This window comes from Bactrocera dorsalis, chromosome 2 (genome assembly GCF_023373825.1).
Source record: "Bactrocera dorsalis isolate Fly_Bdor chromosome 2, ASM2337382v1, whole genome shotgun sequence".
NCBI classification, from domain to species: Eukaryota; Metazoa; Arthropoda; class Insecta; order Diptera; family Tephritidae; genus Bactrocera; species Bactrocera dorsalis.
In genome coordinates, this window is record NC_064304.1 from 37,232,029 (window position 1) to 37,256,076 (window position 24,048).

The 24,048-nt window shown below is 35.3% G+C and overlaps 1 protein-coding gene across 7 annotated transcripts in view; it reads right to left on the bottom strand.

Annotated features, from left to right (window-relative positions):
- Window positions 1-24,048, bottom strand: part of LOC105226419 (dedicator of cytokinesis protein 1) — a 66,591-nt gene that overhangs the window by 28,344 nt on the left and 14,199 nt on the right. For all 7 annotated transcript variants that reach the window (XM_049448972.1, XM_049448971.1, XM_049448970.1 and 4 more), the window contains one exon: window positions 6,079-6,190. In XM_049448972.1, the coding sequence (XP_049304929.1) occupies window positions 6,079-6,190 (112 nt within the window). The remainder of the gene's footprint in view (window positions 1-6,078; window positions 6,191-24,048) is intronic.

The following is a 24,048-nucleotide window of genomic DNA, read 5'->3' on the forward strand; positions in this document are numbered from 1 at the left end:
TTCTTGTTCGTCGAGAGAAGACTTTACTTCTCAATTGCTCACTCAGTCTAAAGTAGCACCTGTTGGCAAGAGTTATTCTGTTTTGGATTTCGGGACTGACGTTGTTGTTGATGAAATAATCTATGACTTTGAAGTTAAGTGCCAAACTAGAGAAATAATATTTTACGATTCGATTTACGCGCGCAGTTTAAATGGACCAGTCCGGGTCAAATTTGATCATATGGTAGATTAGGAAGTAACCACTTGCGGTTTCTTTTTAGAAATTTCGGCAGTGCTGCCAGTGAATTTAAAAATTAAATATTAAGCAAATTTTTTTTTTGGATTTTTTACGCATCGTTAGAGCAATTTATGATAAAAATATTAACTTTAATTCCGGTCAATGTTTGTAATCACATCGGTCAAGTCGTGAGAAAGACACACAAAATTAAGAAATTCGTGGCGCTTTTACTCGATATTTCCTCATCAAGATGTTCAATCAATTTCCACATTTAAGCATTTCATTTCAATTCTTTTATTTGTCTGACCCTTTCGACACGCTGACAGTTTTTTTTATTATTTACTTTTTTATTTATGAACATTTTGTTTTTGTCGTTCATTTTTTCACTTTTATTGAATCATATTGCTGTCATTTCCGAACCCAGTGCGGCGGCGCACTTAATCACGCATTTGTGTTAATGTGAGTGTGATTGCGTGCAGTGCCTTTCAAGTGACTCTGTGTGGACAGCACGGGTCAGTTGGAGTATGAAAGAGGTCAGTGCTATGCGTTAATGGTGTATGAAGATGAAAATGGAAAAATAAGAAAACAACACATATAAAAAATGGGAAGACATAAAATATATTTTATAAATACAAATATACCATATGGACACACACATCCATACAAACAAGTGCCGCTTATAAACAATAGGAAGCGAAAGATTGAGTTATGGCGAAGTGCCAACAACAACAGCGCTGGCATTCGAAAAGTATGGTGTCAGTGCAGTCAGTCAGTCAATACTAGAGTTGATGATAAGACTGTGCACTAAGTACACTCATACATATGTACATATGTATGTTGTGCATATACAAATACAAGTTTCAAGTTTAAAATTGAATTTCTATGCTTTGGAACTACTGGCCAGTAGTGGCCAATGCAGCGTTTATCAGCGCTGAAGTGTATGGCTGTAGCGCTGGAGAGGTCAGCGGGCACAAACGGCGGTTATAGATAAACAATTGTATATGCATGTATGCATGTGTGTACGCTTATAGATAAAACACCGAGAATGACAAACGCAGCTAAGAGGGAAATTGTAGATAACAACATCATACAAACAAACGCCACTCATTTATCATTTATGGTGTGAAATTGTTGTTTGTTTAAATGCACGATTTGATAACGCAAGCCATGAAATAACAACGAATAGCGAATTAAGCACAAAAAAAGGCATTGTGAACAGTGTTGAGAAATAGATAAGTGATGAAAGAAGGTCGGCGGACAGGCAGAAGTAAATATCCACGACGGACAGGATGAAAGCCGGCAAATGTTTGCAAACGTCAAGCGGTGATCGGTAAACGTTGTTCGATGATCGGTGTTTGGCAATGTACATACGAGTATGTGTAACGCACATGGCGCCGCCCTGCGGGATTTTCACACCGTTTGGCATGCCGTGCAACACATGTCGAAGAATTCGAATATTGTGTTGCATTGCAAGTAGTATTAAAGGCGATTTTTGCAGCAAACGTATGTACATACATATGTGAGTGTGTGTGGACTTGTGCAATATGTGCGTTGTTCGAATTGTGGCATTCGCGGTGATAAGCGGGACGATTGAGAGGTATGCTACTCAGTATGGCAGCAATTATTTACATATGGTGGTATATATGTATGTACCTATGTATGTATGTAGCTATTGCAAATATAGGAGTGCCAACATGTGTTTGCAGCCGCTTGCGATAGTGATGGAGTATCTGTGAAAGGGTGTTGTTTGGGAACTGATATAAATAAATTCTATATAAATATATACTGAGCGCATTTTAAGATGATTTACGATATTATTGCAGGCAAAAACGCGCAAAGTCGTATTATTTATACAGAAATCTGTGTGAACGGAAGCAATTTATTAAGAAAACTATTTACTTGGTCTAAGCATACATGCGGCCCTGTGTATCACCCAGGAACTTTGGAGGGAGGGGGGATGAAATGTACATACATATGTATACGAGTCTATCTTTTTTTATAAAATCGTGTATGCGGGATCATTCTGAACACTTTGGCCAAAGAGACTATGGGTCTGAAACTGGTTTCGAGTCAGCGATTATTAGGATTATAGAAATTTCTTTGTCAGTTTTTGAGATATCCAAATGAAACTTAATACATACCGTAAGTGCATGTTAAAATTCTACTGATCATTTGTCGAAATCGGATCCTGATAGGACAACTATATCACATATCTGCCACACAGCCTATTATTCAGATATTTTATTTTCCTGCATCCTGCCTTCAATTAAGAAGCTAGGAGCTAGTAATTTGCAGAACTACCCAAAACGTTTTGACATATGAGCGCCATTTGTGTTGTTCACAGTCACTTAAAATATTCTTCTCGACCAAAAACTAATTGTTTTTTACAACTTTCCACCTGGATTAACTCATCAAACAGTGCATCGATGAATTCTTGAGGATGAAACTTTATCAATGACCAGTGTTTATCGATTGTATAGTGATTTTAATCGAAAACGTAAATCACTCCAGGGCAAATTTCATGAAGGTCGTCCAAAATCAGTTGTTGTTCTGCAACACTGCGCGCAAACTGATATTACAAGATCATTATGTGACCTATCGTGAGATTGAGACAACTACGGGCATTAGTGGGACTAACATACATTCAATATGCATGAACATAAAAAAAATTTCAAATGCTCAAAAAAATACTTGTGCCGATTGGTCGGGAGAAATGTTAACAAAATACGATAGCGGTGCTTCGAAACACGTTATGACAATGTGACAGTTGATGAGTTGTAAATTTACTCGTCTGAGCCCGAAAGTAAGAGTAAGCAATCGACTCTATGGGTGTTTCAAGATGAGCCCGCAGAACAGTAAATTGTAATTGATACACAACCACCTGTTTGCCAGTTGTCTTTCAAGAAATCAGGAAAACCAACCGCCGAAGACGAATCACTCTTCATCATGTCAATACTGGATTTCACATTTCGACTGAAATAACTGCATTTTTGAGCATGAATTTCATGAGTCATCCACCATATAGTCTTGACTTGGTACCGAATTACTTCTTTTATTGTCCTACGTAAAAAATAAACCAAGAGATCAACGTTTGACACCTGAAGCGGCGGTTGATGCGTTCAAAAGGCATGCTTTGAATACTCTTCAATCAGAGTGGCAAAGGCACTTCGAAAATTGATTCAAAAGCATGTAAAAGTAAAAAGATATTAATGAAGAATATTTTGAAAAAACAAAAGGCGACTTGCGACAATTAAAATTTGTTTTTGTTCTCGAATCCCAAAATATTTAGTAGTATAGTTGTTGAATATATTTGAAGGAGCGTGATAAAAGTCGTTTATCGAAATGAAATTTCTTTCTTTCAAATAAAAATATACATAATATTTTATTTTTTCTCCTCTAAAATACCATCAGATCAAATTTGACCCGGACTGATAAACAAAATTCCTAGATTGGTGCAACCGTCTTTCACGTACGTGTGTAGTATTTTCTTCATATGTCATATGGTGCGTGTTTGTCAAAAACGCAAAAAATTTGTCGGATGATTTCTACTATGAGAAAAACTTGCTACAAATATCGTGTTTCAAATGGGATCACTATAAAGTGCTTTCGATAGTCTTACTTATCACATACATAAGTGTTTGAGTAACACAAGACATATAGTAAAGATCGTAACGTCATCGAAAACGTGAATCTGGTGAGTTGTCAATCCATTTCCGTTCATCATTAAAATCGAAAAAGTTTAAGAAATAGTGTTTGAAAATTGTCGTGTTGGAAACAGAGACATGGCAGGGGAGCTCAACAACTCTTATATTATTTTGGGTATGAGGCGTGTCAATGGTAGACTCGTACCAAGAGATCTAAATTTTTGCAAAACAGATGTCGAGTAGAGATCGCATGAGAGATGCTTGACAATGTAGCTGAAGACCCTACATTTATCAAACGCATCATTGCTGGTGACGAGTAGTGGGTTTATGAATATGACGTCGAAACTGTCGAATTTTTACACTAACCTAGTCCAGCCTCTAGTAGAAAATTCTCAATCACAAGCATATACCAAATATTCACAACAAAGAAAATTACTTCGGAAGTCGTTAGTGAACCAGTTTTACTATCGACGTTTCCTACAGGGCAATAGTTACTTGCATAGACACGAATTCGTTGAAAGTCACAAAAATTGCAAACGTTTTAGGAGACACTCATATTTACACTAATGTATGAAATAATCGTTTAAAATTAATTTGTCATACTTTTTTGTACACACATTATTTTCTTTTCCACAGCAAAGTATATTACTTAATTTTACTTTGTGCGGTTATTAATAATGTCACTTCCAAAATAAGTTAATTTCGCTTAAAACTCAAACTAATTGCATGCTCGGCTGAGGTATGAGTGACAAAGCGGGATTTCAAAGTAATATAGTGGATTCGGTCTACTTGGCGCTAATGTTGAACTAAGACCAATTAATATAATATTAGCCTTTAAATGCGAAGACGGGGTTTCAGAGATAGAATGTGCTTACAATTTATTTGTTCAACTTTGCTTTCTTGAAACAAAGATAGCAAATCAAAAATATTTACTCTTCTTGCGGGTTACCTAATAAAACTATAGACTATGTCGTGAATTCAAATTACCGTTAAAAATGCATTAATTATGAAACTTCAGTTTTAGTCTTGACAATTTACAGTATATTTCTGAAGATTGAAAATATTGTAAAATAAAATTTTTATTTTTTTTTAAACTATTATAGTTTGACAACAAGCCCTTTTTTAGATTTCTTGGCTACAGGCATATTATAATAATCGATATACCAATTTTTTATTTCGATTAAATTTGTTCAATAATTTTTGATTTCCATAAATTCTTCTTTGCATCATCTAAAACATTTTGACAAAGTATTTTCAGTAGCCAGTAAGGGATAACGAATGTGTTATCGGATCCACAAACTTCTTTAAGAGCACTTTTGAAAATGAGATATTTGCATAATAGAGCATAAATTCTTATTTTCAGGAGGGAAATAAAAATCGTTTATCGATATTTCGATTATTTGTTATCTATACTTTTATGAATATTTTCCGATTTTAAAAACAATTGAAATATATGTATGTTTGGAGGGAAATAAAAGAGTTTCAATATTTCGATTATTACTTATCGATATTTTTTTATGAATATTTTAAAATTTTTCTAGTCTTAAAAGTGACTAAATGTTGTTCCTAATAGATCATAAATTCCTAGTCTAGTATTTTCCTATATGTATACATATATATTTGAAGGAGGAAATTAAAAATCGTTTATCGATATTTATTTTACTAGTTATCGATACTTTGAGAAATATTTTCCAATTCTTCTAACTTTAAAAACGATTAATATTTGAATACAATTTGTTTGGAGAGAAAGAAACACGTTTGACAGCATTTCGATTATTAGTTTGAGATAACTTTTATGAATATTTTTAAATTTTTCTAGTCTTACAAGAGTTAAGTGCTGTTCCTAATAGAGCATAAATTCGTAGTATTGTATTAAGATCTGTGTATATACATTTGAAGTGGGTAAATAAGAATCGTTTATCGATATTTCGATTATCACTTATCGATAATTTTTATGAATATTTTTAAAATTTGTAGTCTTAAAAAGGATTAAGTATTGTTTTCATATTTATATATGACTTGATAGTTAAAAAATGCAATAATCAGATATAAATAGTATTGTGTACTGTGGTGAGTATTAAATATGAGCAAATCGAATATTTTCCAAAGATATTAGCAAAAATAGTACACTTGAGTTAAAAATCGAAATATTTGCACAAATATGTGATATTTTAGGGTACTTAGTTTAAAATTTTCTTTACAGAAAATCAAACTCACCTCTGCTTGTAACCATAATACCAATGTGTTGTCTCCTTCAGTATCACAACCGAATCGCCCACATCCAGACTCAAACGATGTGGCTTATCTTCCTGATCGAAATTGCATTTTGCTAAAAAGAAGAGAAGAAAAATTGCGTAAATTAGTTTTATTTCAATACAATCGGAATTTTTTACATAAGTGTGTTAATTTTAACAAATTCGCAAGTTAATGTTATTATTCACACCACGATTTTTTTTATTATGGATAAGATCAAAGAGTAAGTAATTTCGAAAATAAAACAAATAAAACTCACAATAATTGCTTGCACTTGAAACACTTTAGCCACAACTTGGGAAATTATGGAAATTAACCGCTTCAGTGGAGCAAACTGGAACTGGTGTAGAAAATAATCGCGCTTGAAATATAAACAATGGCGCAACCAGAGCGTTTTGCTGACACGTCGCTACTAAATAATTGCAAAGAAATGTTTCAGCTTGATCGGGCATTGCGAAACAGATTTCATATTTACGCTCAAACGTGGTTTATGGGGGAAAAACAATCATATTTATTTTATACAAAACTCAGTTATTACGTGCAATATGTTACTAGTATGTATGCATATATACATATATGTATGTATATATACTATATAATAGTGGTGTTTTAGAAAAGCTTGCCACTTAGTAGCAGCGTTTAAGCTTGGCAGCGAAAAGTGTGTAATGAGAGCAATGTGGGAGACTCACGCTGAAACGCAGCCAAACGAACGTGCGAATTTGTGGGAGATTTTATAGTTTTCACCTTCGCTTACTTACCTATTGCCGGTGTGCTTACATACACACATACATACATATGTATATATACACACACTTGCGCTACTGAAAGTGATTTTTAAATTTGATTATGCGCAATTGTCGTGAATTGGGGTGAAACTAATAGATTTGCTGATAAAAAATTTATTTCGCAAAAAGGCGAACTTTTCAAATGTGAACTGGGGACACGTGCGCGAGGCTACTTTTGAAATTGGAACATGCAATTTACATAAATATATATACATATGTATATCTACATATCATGCCATTTCCTGTGTCCACACACGGCGTGGGGTGTTAGGGTGCGCATATCAATGAACTTGCAAGGTGATGAATGACTGCTAAAAAATATTATGAAACTATGTATGTGTATGTGTGCAGATGTATGTACAGTAATTGTTGTATTTCTGCCACGTGAGAGTACTAAAAAATATTGTCATGCACAGAAACCAGCTGGCACATTTGCTTCACAAAGTAGATACATATGTATATAAAATATATGGTATACATACATACATACTTATGTATTTATATGAGTATGCATGTGTTTATGAATATTCGCAGCGAAACTAGGTGATGCATACAATTGGCCGGAAATTTGAATAATTTTACTGGGAATAACACACCAGCAAAGGGGCTTGCTTTAATTTCATTTATTTAAATTTTAGTTTATAAGCACGTAATTAATATTATTAAGTGTTTTAAGGCAACTTTAAAGTGTTTTTTTTTTAATAGAGTGGATAAAAGATATGTGATAAGTGAAAGTAATCACAATAGAAATCTAGAAAACACTTTAAGTTTGATGGCATCGAAGCTACAATCAGTTGCTTCACAAATACAGAAGATCCCATACAAGGGCTTCATTTTGATCGATCAGTTTCTATAGCAATTATATGCTATAGTGGTCCGATCTGCATAATTTCTTTAGAGGTTATTTCGTTGGTTTGGATATTAATCCGTGTCGAATTTGGTGAAGATAACTCGTCAAATTTCTTATTTTCCACACAAGAACATAAATTTGACCTGTCAGTTTCTATGGTAACTATATGCTATAGTGGTCCGATCTGAACAATTTTTTCGAAGCTTATATCGTTGGTTTCAATAGCAACACGTGCCGAATTTCATGCTGATATCTCGTCAAATAAGAAACATTTCAATGCAAAGACTTGATTCCGTTCGTTCGATAGCGGCGATTCCGACAAATAAGTAGCTTCTTAAGAAAAAAAAGGACGTGTGCAAGTTTTCAGAAAGAAATCTGAATTACTAGTTCGACGGACAGACGGACGTACATACATGGCTAAATCGCCTCAGCTCGGCATCCTGACCATTTATAAATGTATATGTTTTATAGGATCTCCGACGCTTCCTTCTGAGTATTATAAGTACATATGTATATACCCTGGTCAGGGTATAAGTATGTGAGGTTAATATTAGGTTGTCAAAAAAGTCTTGCGGTATTTTCACTAGTTGGCGCTGAAAGCGCGTAGTTTTATTCGTCGCATCGGGTCATGCTATACCTTTTTGGAAAGCTCATTTCACGCGCTAACGCGTGTTTGATTGATTGTCGTTTCTTTTAAGTCGTTATATCGTCATATTTTACAGTACTACTACGATAAAGGCAAAATTGCATCTCAAGCCGCCAATAAAATTTGTGCAGTTTATGGACCCGATACAGTTTCCATTTCCACCGCACAACGATGGTTTCAACGTTTTCGTTCTGGTGTAGAGGTGGTCGAAGATGCGCCACGCTCCGGAAGGCCTGTCGTCGAAAATTGCGATAAAATCGCTGAATTGGTCGAAAGAGACATATTAGAAAAAAAAATAAAAATAAAAAAAAATAAAAATAAAAAAAAAAATAAAAAAAAATAAAATAAAAAAAATAAAATTAAAAAAAAATAAAAATAAAATTTAAAAAAATAAAAATAAAATAAAATAAAATAAAAAAAATAAAAAAAAAATAAAATAAAAAAAAATAAAATAAAAATAAATAAAAAAATAAAAACAAATAAAATTCAATAAAAATACCGCAAGACTTTTTTGACAACCCAATATTAATATTTTTTTTAAGAGAAAAATATGGTATGTTTTACATTGCAACATGCCATGAATACAATAGCTAATAAATAGGAAACAAGCAAACTGTTATAATTTTCATCCCAAAAGGCGTCTTATAAAGTAATACTGCATCCACACGAGGACTTTCTTGACGCTTATTTTCGAGAGTTCTCTTTTGACATCGCTCATTGCGTTCTGACGAGCGACCTGAGTACGACAACTTGAGTCGGACATTTTTATACATTTTATTTCATACAAACAGAACGCTCCATTTTGCCATTCCACCTGGGGGAGGCGGACCTCATATATACGCTTAACATTTTATTTTAGAAGTCAACCATCTTCTAAAAAATTCATGTAAAGCTAAACGCACATACATACTTTACAAGCAAGTCGTATGTGCATTAAAATCTTGCTTTTCATTTTGTTTCAGATAATTAGCTGCTGGAATCACACTCGCCCGTAGAGACCCTCTTGGGTGGTTGTCAAAGTTTCATCTTTTTACGGTGCTCTACACTGGCCTTACGCTCTGAAATTTCACTACTGATAATATAACAGATTACTAAAAAACTGTTTAGTACCAAAAACTACTATTTTTAAGCCACAAATCAATCGATGACCCGCTAGCCACTATTCATCATGACGCCAGTAAACAAAAGCCAACTAGAGAACCATTTAAAACTGGCGAAAACCGTTCGTAACCCACTTCAAAGTGGTTTCAATGGAAACTATAGCATATAGCTTAACAACAACAAATTCAATTTACTTTCCCATTTCTTGATAGTTTTTGTTTTCTTCATTCCATTGAGCATACATACAAACGCGTGTCTTCAACTACACAAATCACATTCGCAGACAAATGCCAGTGAAAATATTTTAATATATGCAAAAAAAAAAAGAAAAGAGCTCGCAGACGGTAGACAGTAGCCACTGGCTGGTGGATGGTGGCCGGTGTCCGCCGAGTGAAGTCTGCTAATCAACAAGCAAAACAGCAACTACCATAGTTGCCGGAGTTCACCAGCTAGTTATTAGCATATCTGCGCTTTATGTGGTTACTTCCATGAGTATAACTTAATTTGTGCGCACTTATCTGCGAGCACACATACCAACATACATATGTACATGTGTATATGCATACACACCACCACATGCCTTAAAGTGTGTCTGTATGTGGCTTTGCAATCAATTATGGACCAAAGCGACCATAGTTGTCGGTTTGTATGTGCGTGTGTATGTGCTGGAAACCACACGCTAAGCGGTGGCTGTAGCTACTCCACTTCAGCGTCCAATGACCGAAAATCTACGAAAACAACAATAGACGAAGCGAGCTGAAATTTTATAGTAAGCATGTACATATGTACGTGTGTGTGTGTGCATGTGTGTTTGTATGTTGCACATAAAATGTCGTACAGCATTGAAGCGACCTCCACTGCAACGCCGACAACAGCAGCAATAAAAAAATAGCGTTTAGGAATGCAACAAGTGCAACGAACAATGCTCCCTTCCGCTGTGGCAGTGGAGTCGAGGGGCACGCGAACAATATTCACACATTTCCATATACATATATACATACTGGGTTTTCCAATAGGGATAATATGATTTCTTAGCGTCATTTCGGCCAATTTTAATATGTTATGATCTGTATTTTTTGTTCATGAACAAAATAATCCTTCTCCAACTTGAACTTTTCGTGCGCTCTTGCCATTTTGTGGTCATAATAATCGTCCACCTGTGCTCGCTATTCGTCGATTAGATGAAATTTTTGAGCGTTAAATTTTCTTTACATAATTGCCAATAAGACAAATGATCGCTCGAAGTAATGAAAATAATATGTCTCAAACTACAACCTGGCGGATTTTGAGAAGGGATTGGTGCTTGAATCCGTATAAAATTGTTCTCACTCAGGAACTGAGGCCATTGGATCACCGTAAAAGTCGTGAATTTGCTGATCTTGCTTTGGAACAACTTCAAAATTATAACGATTTTTATAAGAAAATCATCTTCTTCGATGAGACTCTCTTTCATCTGAATGGTGCGGTAAATAAACCAAACTGTCGATTGTGGTGTAGAGAAAATCCACAAGTTACACATTAACAAAAATGACATTCACCTTAATTAACAGTATGGTATGGTTTTGGTCTGGTGAAATCATCGGTCCGTACTTCTTCCGTAATAAAGCTGTTACTGTCAAAGGAGAGCGGAATAGATCGATAATCAACTTTTTATGGTCGTAATTAGACGAAGTTGATCTTGACCACATCTGGTTCTAGCAAAACGGGGCTACGTGCCACACAGCACGTGCAACAACCGCATTATTACGAAAAAAATTTTGACATTGAATTGCCTCCAAGAAGTCAATTTTGAACGTGCTATACATAACATACGACTTGAGTTAGTGGAAAAAGTAATCGAAAATTGGTTCATTATATTCGTTCCTGCAAATGAAGTCGTGGAAGCCATTTGAATGAGTTTATATTCCGAACTGAATATCAGGTCTTTTCATAGGGACAGCAAACTGAAGATTTGCCATTTCCTCATGGAAAGATATATGTATGTACGATCCAACAACGAGCCGAAATTATTAAAATTTACTACCGAAATTCGGAGTCAGTGGCCTTAACTTCCAGAGCGTTACGTCCAATTTATGGTTGTCATAATCGTCCTGTCAGATCAGCAATTGAACGTCTGGTAGTTTTAATTCACAGGCACCACACAAAATGTTTCCCTGCCAATGAGATAAAGAAGTGCTCTTAGTGTCGAGAATATTGCTGCCACTTGCGCATCAAGTGAGGAAGACCCAAATCAGTCTCCCACACGTCGTTCCAAGCGTTGGGCATCTCTGTGACTTCGTTGTGGCGAATTTCGCGAAAGGTTTTTTGGCCTACATCCTTACAGGATCAAATTGACGCAAGAACTGAAAGCTCTCGACCACCAGAATCGTTGGATGTTCGTGAATTGGGCTGAGTAACAACTTGAAAATGATTCAAGTGAAAAATGGATTTTCATCGAAAAATCATCTGCAGCGATGAGGCTCATTTCGGGCTGAATGGCTTCGTCAAGAAGCCAAATATGCGTTATTGGTTAGGAAGCAATCCATACATACTCCAAGAGTCACCATTCATTCCGAAAAAATTACGGTTTGGTGTGGTTTATGGGGTCTTTGGAGCCTTGGCCGTGCGATTTTACACCGTTAGACTATTTCCTGTGGAGCTACGTCTGTTTATTGTCTATGCCAGCGACGATTGACGACGACAGCAGTATCGGCCGATTTATGCTTCACAGCCGTCGAAAATTGGGTTCAGCGTCTGGACTTCTGCAAGCGTGCCCGCGATGGCCATGCAAAAGAGTTCCATACATTATGGCAACGAACGTATTTTTATAGGAATATTGAATTTCATCGATATACAAAACCGTTTTTATTTTATTTGTGTAGTGCTTTAATTGAAAACAACGTTAGTATTGTTTGCACTACAATGAGGGTTTTTTTAAGATAATATATATATGTAACTCTTATTGAAACACCCTGTACATATATGCATAGTACATACATAAATAAATTTGTGTATTAAGATACCGGCATTAAATTGGCAATCAACACTAAATGACACACTCGTGGCAATGGACACTCCACTCACGAACTCACTCGGCGGCGCTGATGGGGTGTGGTAATTGCAGCGGTGGCTGGCAGCAGCAGCAAGTGAGCGAGCAACTACTACTGCCCACTACTGATGTGCTATGCGGTGTGTGGTGTGGTGTGGCGTGGTGCTGGCCGACTAGTAGCGACATCACCGCCAGATCAATTGTAATCGGCGGCGAAGCATGTCAAATATGTGCTAACAAATTAATATACCATTTGGCGGTTAAACATGTGAGCATATACTTACATACATACATATGTATGTACACACAATATTTATACATGCATTCATAAGTATGTACTGTATACCTTTTGGTATTAGTTTTAAAGGTCCGCTATCGCCGACACGACATTCGAAAAACAATAAAAGTTCAAAAGGCAATTGGCTGCAATTGGTTACACGCCATTTATGTACAACAAAACTTAGCAATAAATTGAAAATGTCGAAATTACAACAGCGATAATACATACAGACATACTACTCATCTAGAAGCTTGCAGTGGGTTTTGAGCTAGCTTGTAAGTTACAAATTATTTTTCATAATCATTTGTAATTGATACCTTCCTTCACCTTTGGTATAAAAAACTGATTATAAGCTATAGTGCAATACTCAGGCTGATAATCAGATGAGTGGAATATTTTGAAAGTCTATATTTTTCATTAGTACTAATTTTTCAAAGAGGGTCGAGACAGCGTTCATGACGAACCACGTTCAGAACGGCCATGAAAATCAGCTGATGATCAAGACGTCAATAAAATAAAGGAATTGGTGCTTGGGAATCGGGGATTAACAGTCAGAGATCTTACTGGCATCGTTCGAATATTGGAACCGGAAAACCAATTTTGAAAGATAATTTGGGCCTAGCAAAAGTGAAAGCACGATTGTTACCGAAATCACACAATTTTTTTAATAAACAAAAAGAGTCGCGTCAACGTCTGTGAAACAATACTTTCTGACTACCTGAATGTCGTGAAACATATAATTACTAGCGATGAGTCTTGGATCTTTGCTTACGATCCGGAAAGAGACGATCAATCGACCGAATACCGTGTCAAAAATGAGCCGAAACCGAAAAACCACCTCAAAGCAAGTCAAAAATTAAGGTTATGTTGTCCGAATTTCTTCCGACCGGCCAAACTGTCAACACGGAATTCTAGTTGGGTGTTATAAGCGAAGCTATTCTTTAAAAAAAGAACTCTTGGTTTTTGACTACGATAATGCACAGTCGCATACTCCATTGATTCTTCGTGAGTTTTTCGCCAAATTTTCAACCTATGTCGTTCCGTATTTGCCTGTTTTAGGTCGGTGTGACTTCTGGCTATTCAACATACTCAAACGACCGCTCCGGGGAAACCGTTTTCAGTCAATTGAGAACATGAAACGTGAATGGCTACGCGCATTGAAGGCTATTAGGGAAGACGAATCTAACAACTATTTCGAGGATTGGAACAAACATTGCCGCAAGTGTATTGGGGCCAAAGCGTTTTATTTAGAGTCGATTTGGCCATAAACGTCTGTCTTTTCCATCAGTTTTTGAGTTTTCAATTTGAAATTTTGCACATGTTCTTTTCCCCTCAAAAAGCTTTTCATTTGTTTGGAAACACCAATATCGGAATACTATAGCATATAGCTGTCGTACAAACTGAACGATCAGAAACAAGTGCTTGTATGGAATGGCTTTTATTTGACGTGATATCTTCACGAAATATGGTATAGATTCATTCTGCCAACAAATTGTTCAGATCGAACCATTACAGGATATATTTTTTATACATACAATTGACCGATATAAGGCCCGTGAACCCATAGAAGATCTGATCTTTAGATATTACGGATACTGATCATGGACAAAGTCGTTTTCACACCGGTTGAACTTCGTAGCATATGGGTAAGATCCATATTTGTTATACTCTTGCAATATATTGCTCCATGGTATAATAGTCTAGTTTTTGTCTAAAAATAACAGAACACATTTCAAAAATTTTCGTATCCCAAAATCAATAACCAAGGTAAAGTTGTGTTATCGATTATTATAACTGTGAAGTTTAGACATTCGAGAGCATCTTACTTAAACGCAATAGTTTAAGAAAAATTTAATATGGTATATTTAAAATTACACTTAATTAACTTAGAAATGATTGATAACAAATACCAAAACTAAATATTTAAAAGTAAAGTAAAAAATGGGCATTCTGTTTTTAGACCCTTAGAAGATAGGATACAATTCATAAATAAGTGAAACTAGAAACTATATTTTTTAATATTTTAAAAATATTACGGACACATTACCATCAGAACACCACTTGTCAGCCATAAATGTCTTTCTTAGCTGGCCACTTTTCAGAGTATTTTCCAAAATGCGTGCTAAGGCTTTAAGCTTTGTATGGCTTATAGCCAAGTCCTGCTGAAATTATTTAGCACTACGACCTGAGCAATCGCCAGGTAGTGCCCGCAATTGCCGATAATGTTGGCTACGTGTTCACCTTTAAAAGAGCATGGACCAATACTATTTGTGGCATGCAAACCACAGCAGAGATTGATTTGTGTTTATTGAAAGAAGAGAGCGCGGAGAATTTCAATTTTTCACACTTAAAATATTTACTTTGTTTACCCGTTAGCCATACATGGAAAATTACTGAACGTTAAAAATGTGATGTGAGTTTAACACACGAAACGTGAGGTTTAAAAATGAATATCCTTCAGGTGTAATCACAGCAAATTTTTGTTTGGTAACTCGCCAAGGTAAAAACAAACAAAGACGTGGGTTTACTTTGCGACTGGTGTGGTGTGAAAGCTACATATACCTATAGGAATTTCCGTTAATTTACCTATATATAAAATTCTTATAAATAACTGTAAATAATACAAATATATTACAAAATTTATGAAGCTAAATATTTATAAATAAAATAGGCCACTTCTCATAACCTCACTTGCGCAATATAAAATTGGAAAGAAAACAACCGCAGAAATAGTAAATATTTTCGGTAAAAATTCTCGTACATCTGTTTGCCAAATAAAACGAAAATCAATTGCTATAAAAATGTTTATTATTTAAACATTTTCTTATTAACATGTTGCTATAATTAGCAAAAACAATAACCACAACAAGTTTATTTATTCGAAATTATAGACTAACGTGCACTTGGAGGCATACTTACTAGGGTGAGCTAGAAGCTACGAAATTTGGAATGTGCAGAAGGAGTCTACGCTTCGACCATATAAAATATATACTTCTACATATCTTTATATATAAAAAGTACGTGTCACGTTGTTTGTCCGCGATGGACTCCTAAACTACTGAACCGATTTTAGTAAAATTTAGCACACTGTGTCCAGTTTGAACTCAACTTAGAAGACAGGACAGTAAAAACAATTCATAAATAAAAAAATACAGTGAAAGTTCTATTAAATGTACGCTCTATTAAGCGGACATCTCCATTAACCATGCAAATTTTTGATGTTTATTAAGTACAATCTATTAAGCGGCCATCTCTATTAACAGGAGGGAAAGGCTGGTAACCAAACATGAAGTAAGCAGCCTTAAATTCGTTTTCCAATGAAATTTATTTACATGAATATATTCAAAATTAAACATCAAGTATAATTCCTTGGATTCTTATGCCTGTATTTTTACTGTATTGAATAGTTTATTATATGAATAATAGTAACAACAAAGTTATCGATTTGGATTGTTGCAAGAGGGTATGTGGATACCTTATTAAAGTGGAATAACCGCCATCTTCAATGTTACCAAGTTTTGTTTTGCATATTTTAGATCAGTTTTATTATCTTAACCCATATTATCCCAAGGTGTGATATTACATAGAAAAATGTTTTTTTTTCTATGTCTATCTAGTGAGTAGGCTCTAAATAACATGAAAATAAGCTTTTATCAAAAATATTTTCTATACTGGCTGAAATTCAGGACCGCACCTTAAATGGGGCGCTGGGAAAATATGCCTTCGGGTTTTGTATGCGAAGTCGGTTATTATTTTGAATGGTTTTTATTAGTAAATAAAGAATAAGTACACAAAAATTATGATAAATCACAATATATAAGATCAATTATAAACGTAAGCTAAAAAATCAAAGTTGATATATGAGAGAAAAAAAATTACTTTATGGTATGAAAAGCTTGAGAACAATGTTGATGGAGGCCAACTCCACATTTACTGCATTTGAATTTCGTATTCTTGTGACATTCGCGGCATCGAATTTGAGTTTCGTTTCTAATGATATAGTGTTCCTTCCCATCCAGCCTTACCGAATCTGGCAGCTTACTTTTCGTAGTTAACGGTGTCTTCTTGCCTCCAATGCGTTTTGCTATGGATGTAGAAGGTTTGCCAAGTATCCAAATAAGTCTGCACAATGTATCTTGTAAAAGACAAGAAATCATGAGCGTCTTTAGCTTGGCCTGCTGGTGAAACTCGGTATAACTGAAAAGCATTATTAGCACAGGCATTTATGGGGAACATTATCATTTGCCAATACCATCTCTTCAGTCTTATTGAAATTCTATATTTTCCAACATGTTGGTCGAGTCCGATCGACTCCGCCCATATATTTGTTATATAATAGATAGCAATGCGGTTGATCTACGTCTACTCTTTTATTGCGCGCACCATCTCTTCACCTTACCAATCGGATGAACACCGCTTTCCGTTGAGGCAATAGTTACGATGTTGTTGTCGTTGTAGCGCACTAAAGTCATGTTGGATGATAAATCCGTAATTTGGTGGTGCGAACCCCGTGATGTCTTTTTCATCTCCTTGATGTCTTTTAGCGGGGCACCTTCTGTTCTATTAGCACGTAATGTACCAGTGATAACATGACCCATCTGACTTACTTCGTCTAGTAAACGTAAAGAAGTGAAAAAATTATCAATATAGAAACTGTAGTGGTTATCACTTGGCAGTTTCGAAATCAAATTTGTCACTACAGAGCCTCCAACGCTAGATTTGGATTGGTGTTACCTGTTTTTAGCTCCTTGGTAAGGTTCTCCATAAATAAGATAACCCAATCGTGTACACAGTGACCAAATCTTATAGCCAAAACGTATTGGTTTACCGTGAATATGTTGTTTTGCGCCATGTTTTCCAAAATAAGGTACCATAAGACTCATCGATAGACAAATGTTTGTCTCCGGGATAAAACTTTAGCCATCTCTCATTCATAAGATTCCACAGTGGCCTTACTTTTGCAAACTTATCGTCAGAAGGTAGGCGGTTGTTATCGCATGCATGAAAAAAACGTAAAGCTCTTCAAAACGATTACGAGTCATGCATGATGCAACTCCTGGATGATGAGTGTCAATACTTTGATCCCAGTATAATCTATAGCGTGAAGCGCTATTGTAGCCTGACAAAAGCCAAAATACCGATAAAGTTTTTAATTTCTTCAACAGTGACTCGAAAATTGACATGTCCCTTTTGCAATTGCATTTGTTCCGTGCTAGACCGCAGGAGCTCGAAAACTTCTTCGTCAAAAAACATCTCAAAAAAATCTAATGGATTATCCTTATCTAAAACGAAATCAGGTTGCATCGACTCCCTTTCAGGGTTTGCAGCTATATCTTTTTGTCTCCACTTCCTCGTGACAATAGTCTTAGATTTTTTTGCAGGTGGTTCATTTGACTGAGACGCGGACGGCTGTTGTTCCTGTTCATCCTGATTTATAAATGGAATTCCATCTACGGTTTCCAGGACCCCATCTGCTGATGGTAGCTGGCATCGCACCTCAGCTTCTGCTAGTAGTTGCCGACGCGTAAGATTACCTATTTCTCCCGCTTCTTCGCTTCCGCTGTCTCATCGCTGAAGTCATTGTTTTCAGGTGGTGTGATAAATATATCTGCAGACAGTATATTATGATCATCTTCTAATGCCGATATAATTTCGTGAACGTTCAACCTGTAAATAACAAAACATATAAAAATACGGTAAAATAGTTCTAAATATAGTTTACTGAAGCTGGGAGTACAAGGGCCCGTAGCAAAAACCACGGTGCCTCCTATTCCCAGCGCACCTCAAATGGGGCGGTACACAAAACTTAGTAAAATGAACACATAAAAGCAAATTTTCGTCAAATTCATGATGTTAACTAATAGACTAGTTAAAACTTAAAAAAAAAACGAAAACGGTAAAATTAATTATAAGTATAAAAAAAGTTTTTACTTACCCTCTCCTGGAATTCATGATGGCTGAAATTCACAGAGTTTAAATAATTCCTGAGAGATAACCGAAACAATAATCACTTTCAACAAGTTTTAGGTGATAATGACATACGTCAAGAACCCAAATAAATTATAGCCTCTACCAACACAGAATAAAATTTGCGTAATCTGAAACAAAAAAGAAGTGCACCTTAAATGGGAGCGCTGGGATAATATGGGTTAAATGGGCCGAATAACAAATGAAAAAAGAAAATTCTGTTCTTCCTGAAATCAACTAATAGTTCTTCATAGGAAACAAAAATTAAGGGTTTTTAATGCAAAAAAAACTATTTCTTCGGTATGAAAGAATCATAATGCTATTGCGCATAGGCCAGAAGACTTGTTAGCGCAGGGTTGCACCACAAATCCTCCCCGTTTGTTCGATTTGCTGAAGAGTACCGCTTGGCGAATCGATGAGCTAAGTTGAGTTAGAATTGGCGCCAAATTGGGTAAAAAAGAAACGACTGGCGCGTTATTGTAAACTCGGCTATAAGCGCGTAAGCGATGTCTACACCAATAAAGAAGACGCTTTTAAACATTCGAATTTTTGTATTGAAAAAACTAAAAAAATTTGCGCCGAAGGTAGAATTTTTAGAAAAACGTATGCGTTAAGGGAACCCGCAAAAAATTGTATCTGAAACGGTTCCAAAATTATGGCATTTTTAATGAGAATAGATTCATTTGTGTGTGTGTTTATACATGGAAATTTTGAATTTTCAGAGACATCTTATAAAATTAAGCTAAAAATCCGCCTTGCAAGGATATATTTTTTTTTAATTTACTCCATGAATTCAAGTTTAATTTTTTTTGACTCACCCTAATGCTCTACATATTTACATGTGTAGATGTAATTATGTGCTGAATATGTACGTAAATACGATTATTTCCAGTATTTATATAGTAATAATATTTAAAAGCACATAAATATATCTAAATAATATGCATACACACACATAAACATATTTACAAGATATGAACAGAAGAAAATTACATTAATTGAGCAGGCGCTAATTCCAGCAGCGTTTACGCAAACACCCCACAGCAAGCAACACAATCCACAGCTGAGATATACATAAACTTGAAGAATACTAAATAACAACAACAAAAAATGCTCAATCAATTTCTTGGAATCACCAACGCAGTGAAATGACTCACCCACCAAAGCAACACCGTGATACGGTTGCGCCAAAGACGCCGATCGAAAAGCTATATGCACACATACAAACTTACGTAAAAACGTATTAACCAAGAAACATACTTACATACGTATTAACATACAATCATACATACATACATACATATTAACATACAATCAAACATACTTACATACATACTTACATACAAAGGTGTTCATGTGTGTTTCTATTTGCATAACTAAGTGAGTAAGTGGGCAATCAGCCGTGAAAACAAAAACTTATAATAAATATTTAAATTAGAATAGAAATTTACGGTCTGCATGGCAAGTTATTGCAGAGAGGGGAACAAAAGTGACGTCTGCGCCACAGGTGAATGTATGCAAATTAGCCGAACAAAGTAACAACAAACTACGCAACAACAACTAGCCTTTAAACTGCCGTGTAAATAGACTGTGCGCAGTTTGCCTTCACACATATGTATTTTTCACAAAAACAATAAAACAAAATCGAAACAACCTAAAAAAAACACACGAAAAGTAGCAGGATCCTAGAATATAAAGCAGATTTTTAGTGGCGAACTTAGAAATTTCACATAGTCACTAGCTGACGCGACTGCCTAGCGGCCGGAAGTCATAAGTAATGACGTTGAAGGCGCTGAGCGACAGGCAGCAAACAGAAGCACATACTCAACGCACACACACTGAAGTACACACTTACATTCACTCTTCAAGTGTGGCTGCGAAGTGTGCAGGTAAGCAAAGGAAGGTGCGGCGCAACACATACAAATATACATACAGACATAAATGCACACTCGTTAAGCGTTTAGGCTGACGGTCATGGCTGAATGGCGGCGCACTAAATTTCCCTTTATGAATTCATAAGTATGGGAAATGTAAAATTCAATGCCACAAAATTGAAGTCAAAAGCGAGTGCGCTGACAGCAGCAACGGAAATGCAACAGGAGATACCAGCGAATGGCGGAAGAAGTGGAAATTATGTATGTGTGAGTGAGTGTGTGTGTGCAAAGGAAGCTTGCTTTATGAGCAATTATGCAGAAATGGCAAACAAATCGTAAAACAAAAGGGACGGCACTTGAAGCATAAACACATAGTACACACATTTTTTTTATACATACATACTATACATACATATGTACTTATACTAACCCGCAAACATAAAACATAGCAATTCACAAGCATTTCGCCTACAAATATATTAACATAAGCCACAACAACTGCAACAAAAGCGTCTACAAGAGACCCAACTGATGTGACAAAAATACTTAAAACAACAAAAACAACGGTGACAACAACATGAAAATCTGCACCCACATAAAATTTTGTTGCTTTTGCCGGTATTTTATCAAAAAACATTAGCTTTGAATGAAAAGCGTGGCACAATGAATAATTTGCGGAAGAAATTACCGCAGCTTCCTGTGTTTGGGAGTGTGTGACTCGCACAAAAACTTACAAAAATCAAAAAGTAGCACGGATTTGTAAATAAAAAGCGCCACAAATCTCAAGCGACAGTTTATGAGTGTGTGTGTGTATGTATGTACATATGTATTCCTCTGTACCTCAGCATTGAGTTTGCATTCACTCAAGTGCTGACAAATGCAAATACGACAGCTTATATCACCCAACATGCTGGAGTAGCACGCTCTGGCAAAAATGAAGCAAAATAAATATATAAACATACATACGTATATGTATGAACATTCAGTCGCACGTATGTGTCTTTATGTGTTCGCTACTGCATACTTTCACATTAGCTTTTACCTTGGAAGCAGTATTTGTTGTTGCCGAACACTGCGCCAGAGCGAGCAGCCAAAAAGCATTAAAAGTAAATCTTAAAGAAATGTATTTAATTTCAAACGTGCATAAAATTAAGATCTACTACTCTGAGTAAGAATTTTTAATTTAAATTTCGCTCGAGGATCGACGATTAACAGTCAGAGATCTTACTGACATCGTTGCAATATCGAAAAGATCAATGAAAACCATTTTGAAAGATCTTTTGGGTCTAAGAAAAGTAAAAGGACGATTGGTTCCAAATTTACTAAGTTTTTTTCGTAACAGCGTCGTTGCCGCGAATGCTTTTGGACTATCAGGTTGTCATGAAACGTATGATGTATTATTATTGGCGATAAGTCTTCGATCTATGCTTACGACCCGGAAACAAATGATCAATCAGAACAATTTGTTCGGAGATTGTAGCACTCTCTCGGACAATAATCTATGTCAGATTTCGTGAAGATATCCTGTCAAATTAAAATTTTTCCATATAAAGACTTTATTTTGATCAGTCCGTTTGTATGACAGATATATGTATGTACATATGTAGAAATTGCTCCATATCGGCAGTTAAATAAATATCTTTTTGAGGAGAACAGGCTGTGTGCAAGATTTTAGAACGACATCTCAAAAACTTAAAGACTAGTTCGCGTATATGAAGACAGATAGACGCAAATGTCTAAATTGGCCCAGGTAAAGTTTCAACTTTAATATTTGAAATAAAAATAAACGGCGTGTTTGTGGCATAAGAGGTCAAGTTTACACCAAAATTCGTGGAAGAAACAAATGCTTTGCACAAGGTAAAAATAAAAAAATCGAAAACTTAGATTATTTGAATTTTTTTCATAGGTATATTTTGAGGTTATGTGAAAAAAGTCGATATCCAAAAGTTATAGAACCTTTTATTATCTATAATATTACCATATAACTTTTTTCCGTAGGACTTGTAGTTTTGCTGAAAATCGAGATAAACCATCCTTAACCTTTAAAAATTCAAACACTTCTTCATTTAAGCCGATCATAGATCGCATGTAAATTTATTTTTCCTTTAATGTTTGTTATTATTATGTTATTCATTTCACTTTACTTCAAAAAATTTTAAATTTTTACTTTGTCGATTACCTTAATGTGCCAACACAAACACACTGTGCGCATGCGTGACTACCTTGTGGACACCAAATAAAACACGTGCCTCCAAATGTCGCGTAGATATGCAATGCGCGTGCCTGCTGCATGTCCACATACTATATACTATATGCATACAATACATACATACAATACACATTTACACACACATGCTTACATACAAACATTCATACATTTGCACGTATGTATTTATATGCCAAATGCAACTTCAATCTGGCAGTTAACAATGACGAGCTAAGAAAAAATAAATAAAAAGAAAAACTACTGATATAAAAAGCATATAGGTATATATACATACATATGTACATGGCAACAAATACATATAACTATATATTTGTTAACAAAGAAATACGCCATAGACAAAAACATAATAACTTTTATAAAAAATATTAAAAAAAAAGTAAACGAAATAAAGCAAAAACTTGAGATAAAAATGCAAACAACAAACACTAAATATTATGCAAACACATATACACGCACACACCGCCATAAACAAGAGTAGTCATAAGATGCATATGATTCGTCATCATCTGAGCAGCCGCCGAATGACTTGGATAGCTAGCGAGCGCTGTTATACGAGCTGGAAAGCCGATACATGTTTACATCATTTGAGTGAATTTCAAGGCATTCCAAAGTCACAAGTCAGTTAGAGTTACGATACGCGTATTTACATGCATACATACATACATATGTACATCTACATGTGTCTCTCTGTTTTTTGTTTAGCAAAAAAGTTTACTTTTGTTTTTATTTATTTAGCTACCGGGTGCAAGCCGTCTAAATAAAACGGTTTTTGCTAACAGGTGTATATTTAGCAATATACAGAAATGTAGTATACACAATTTATTTGTTTATAACTGTTTATTAAAACAAAACTAAAGGTGCAAAATACTACGCATTTTCGTTAAAAACGAATGATTCGAGAGCTTTTTATGCTGCCTCGGCTTTGATAGCCGCTTGCTGAGTTATAATATTTTATCGGCGGCACAGTTATTTATGTACGAGAATGTAGTGTTACTTTTTGTTGTATTTTTGAATACCCACATTTTTATTGCAGTTAATACTTGTGATTAGTCATCATATTCAACATACGAAGGAAATACATGCATACATGAATATGTACATATGTATGTATGAACGATGGACTGATGATGAATTGCAAACGATCACTCTATAGTCGAGCGAAATACGAACCTACAT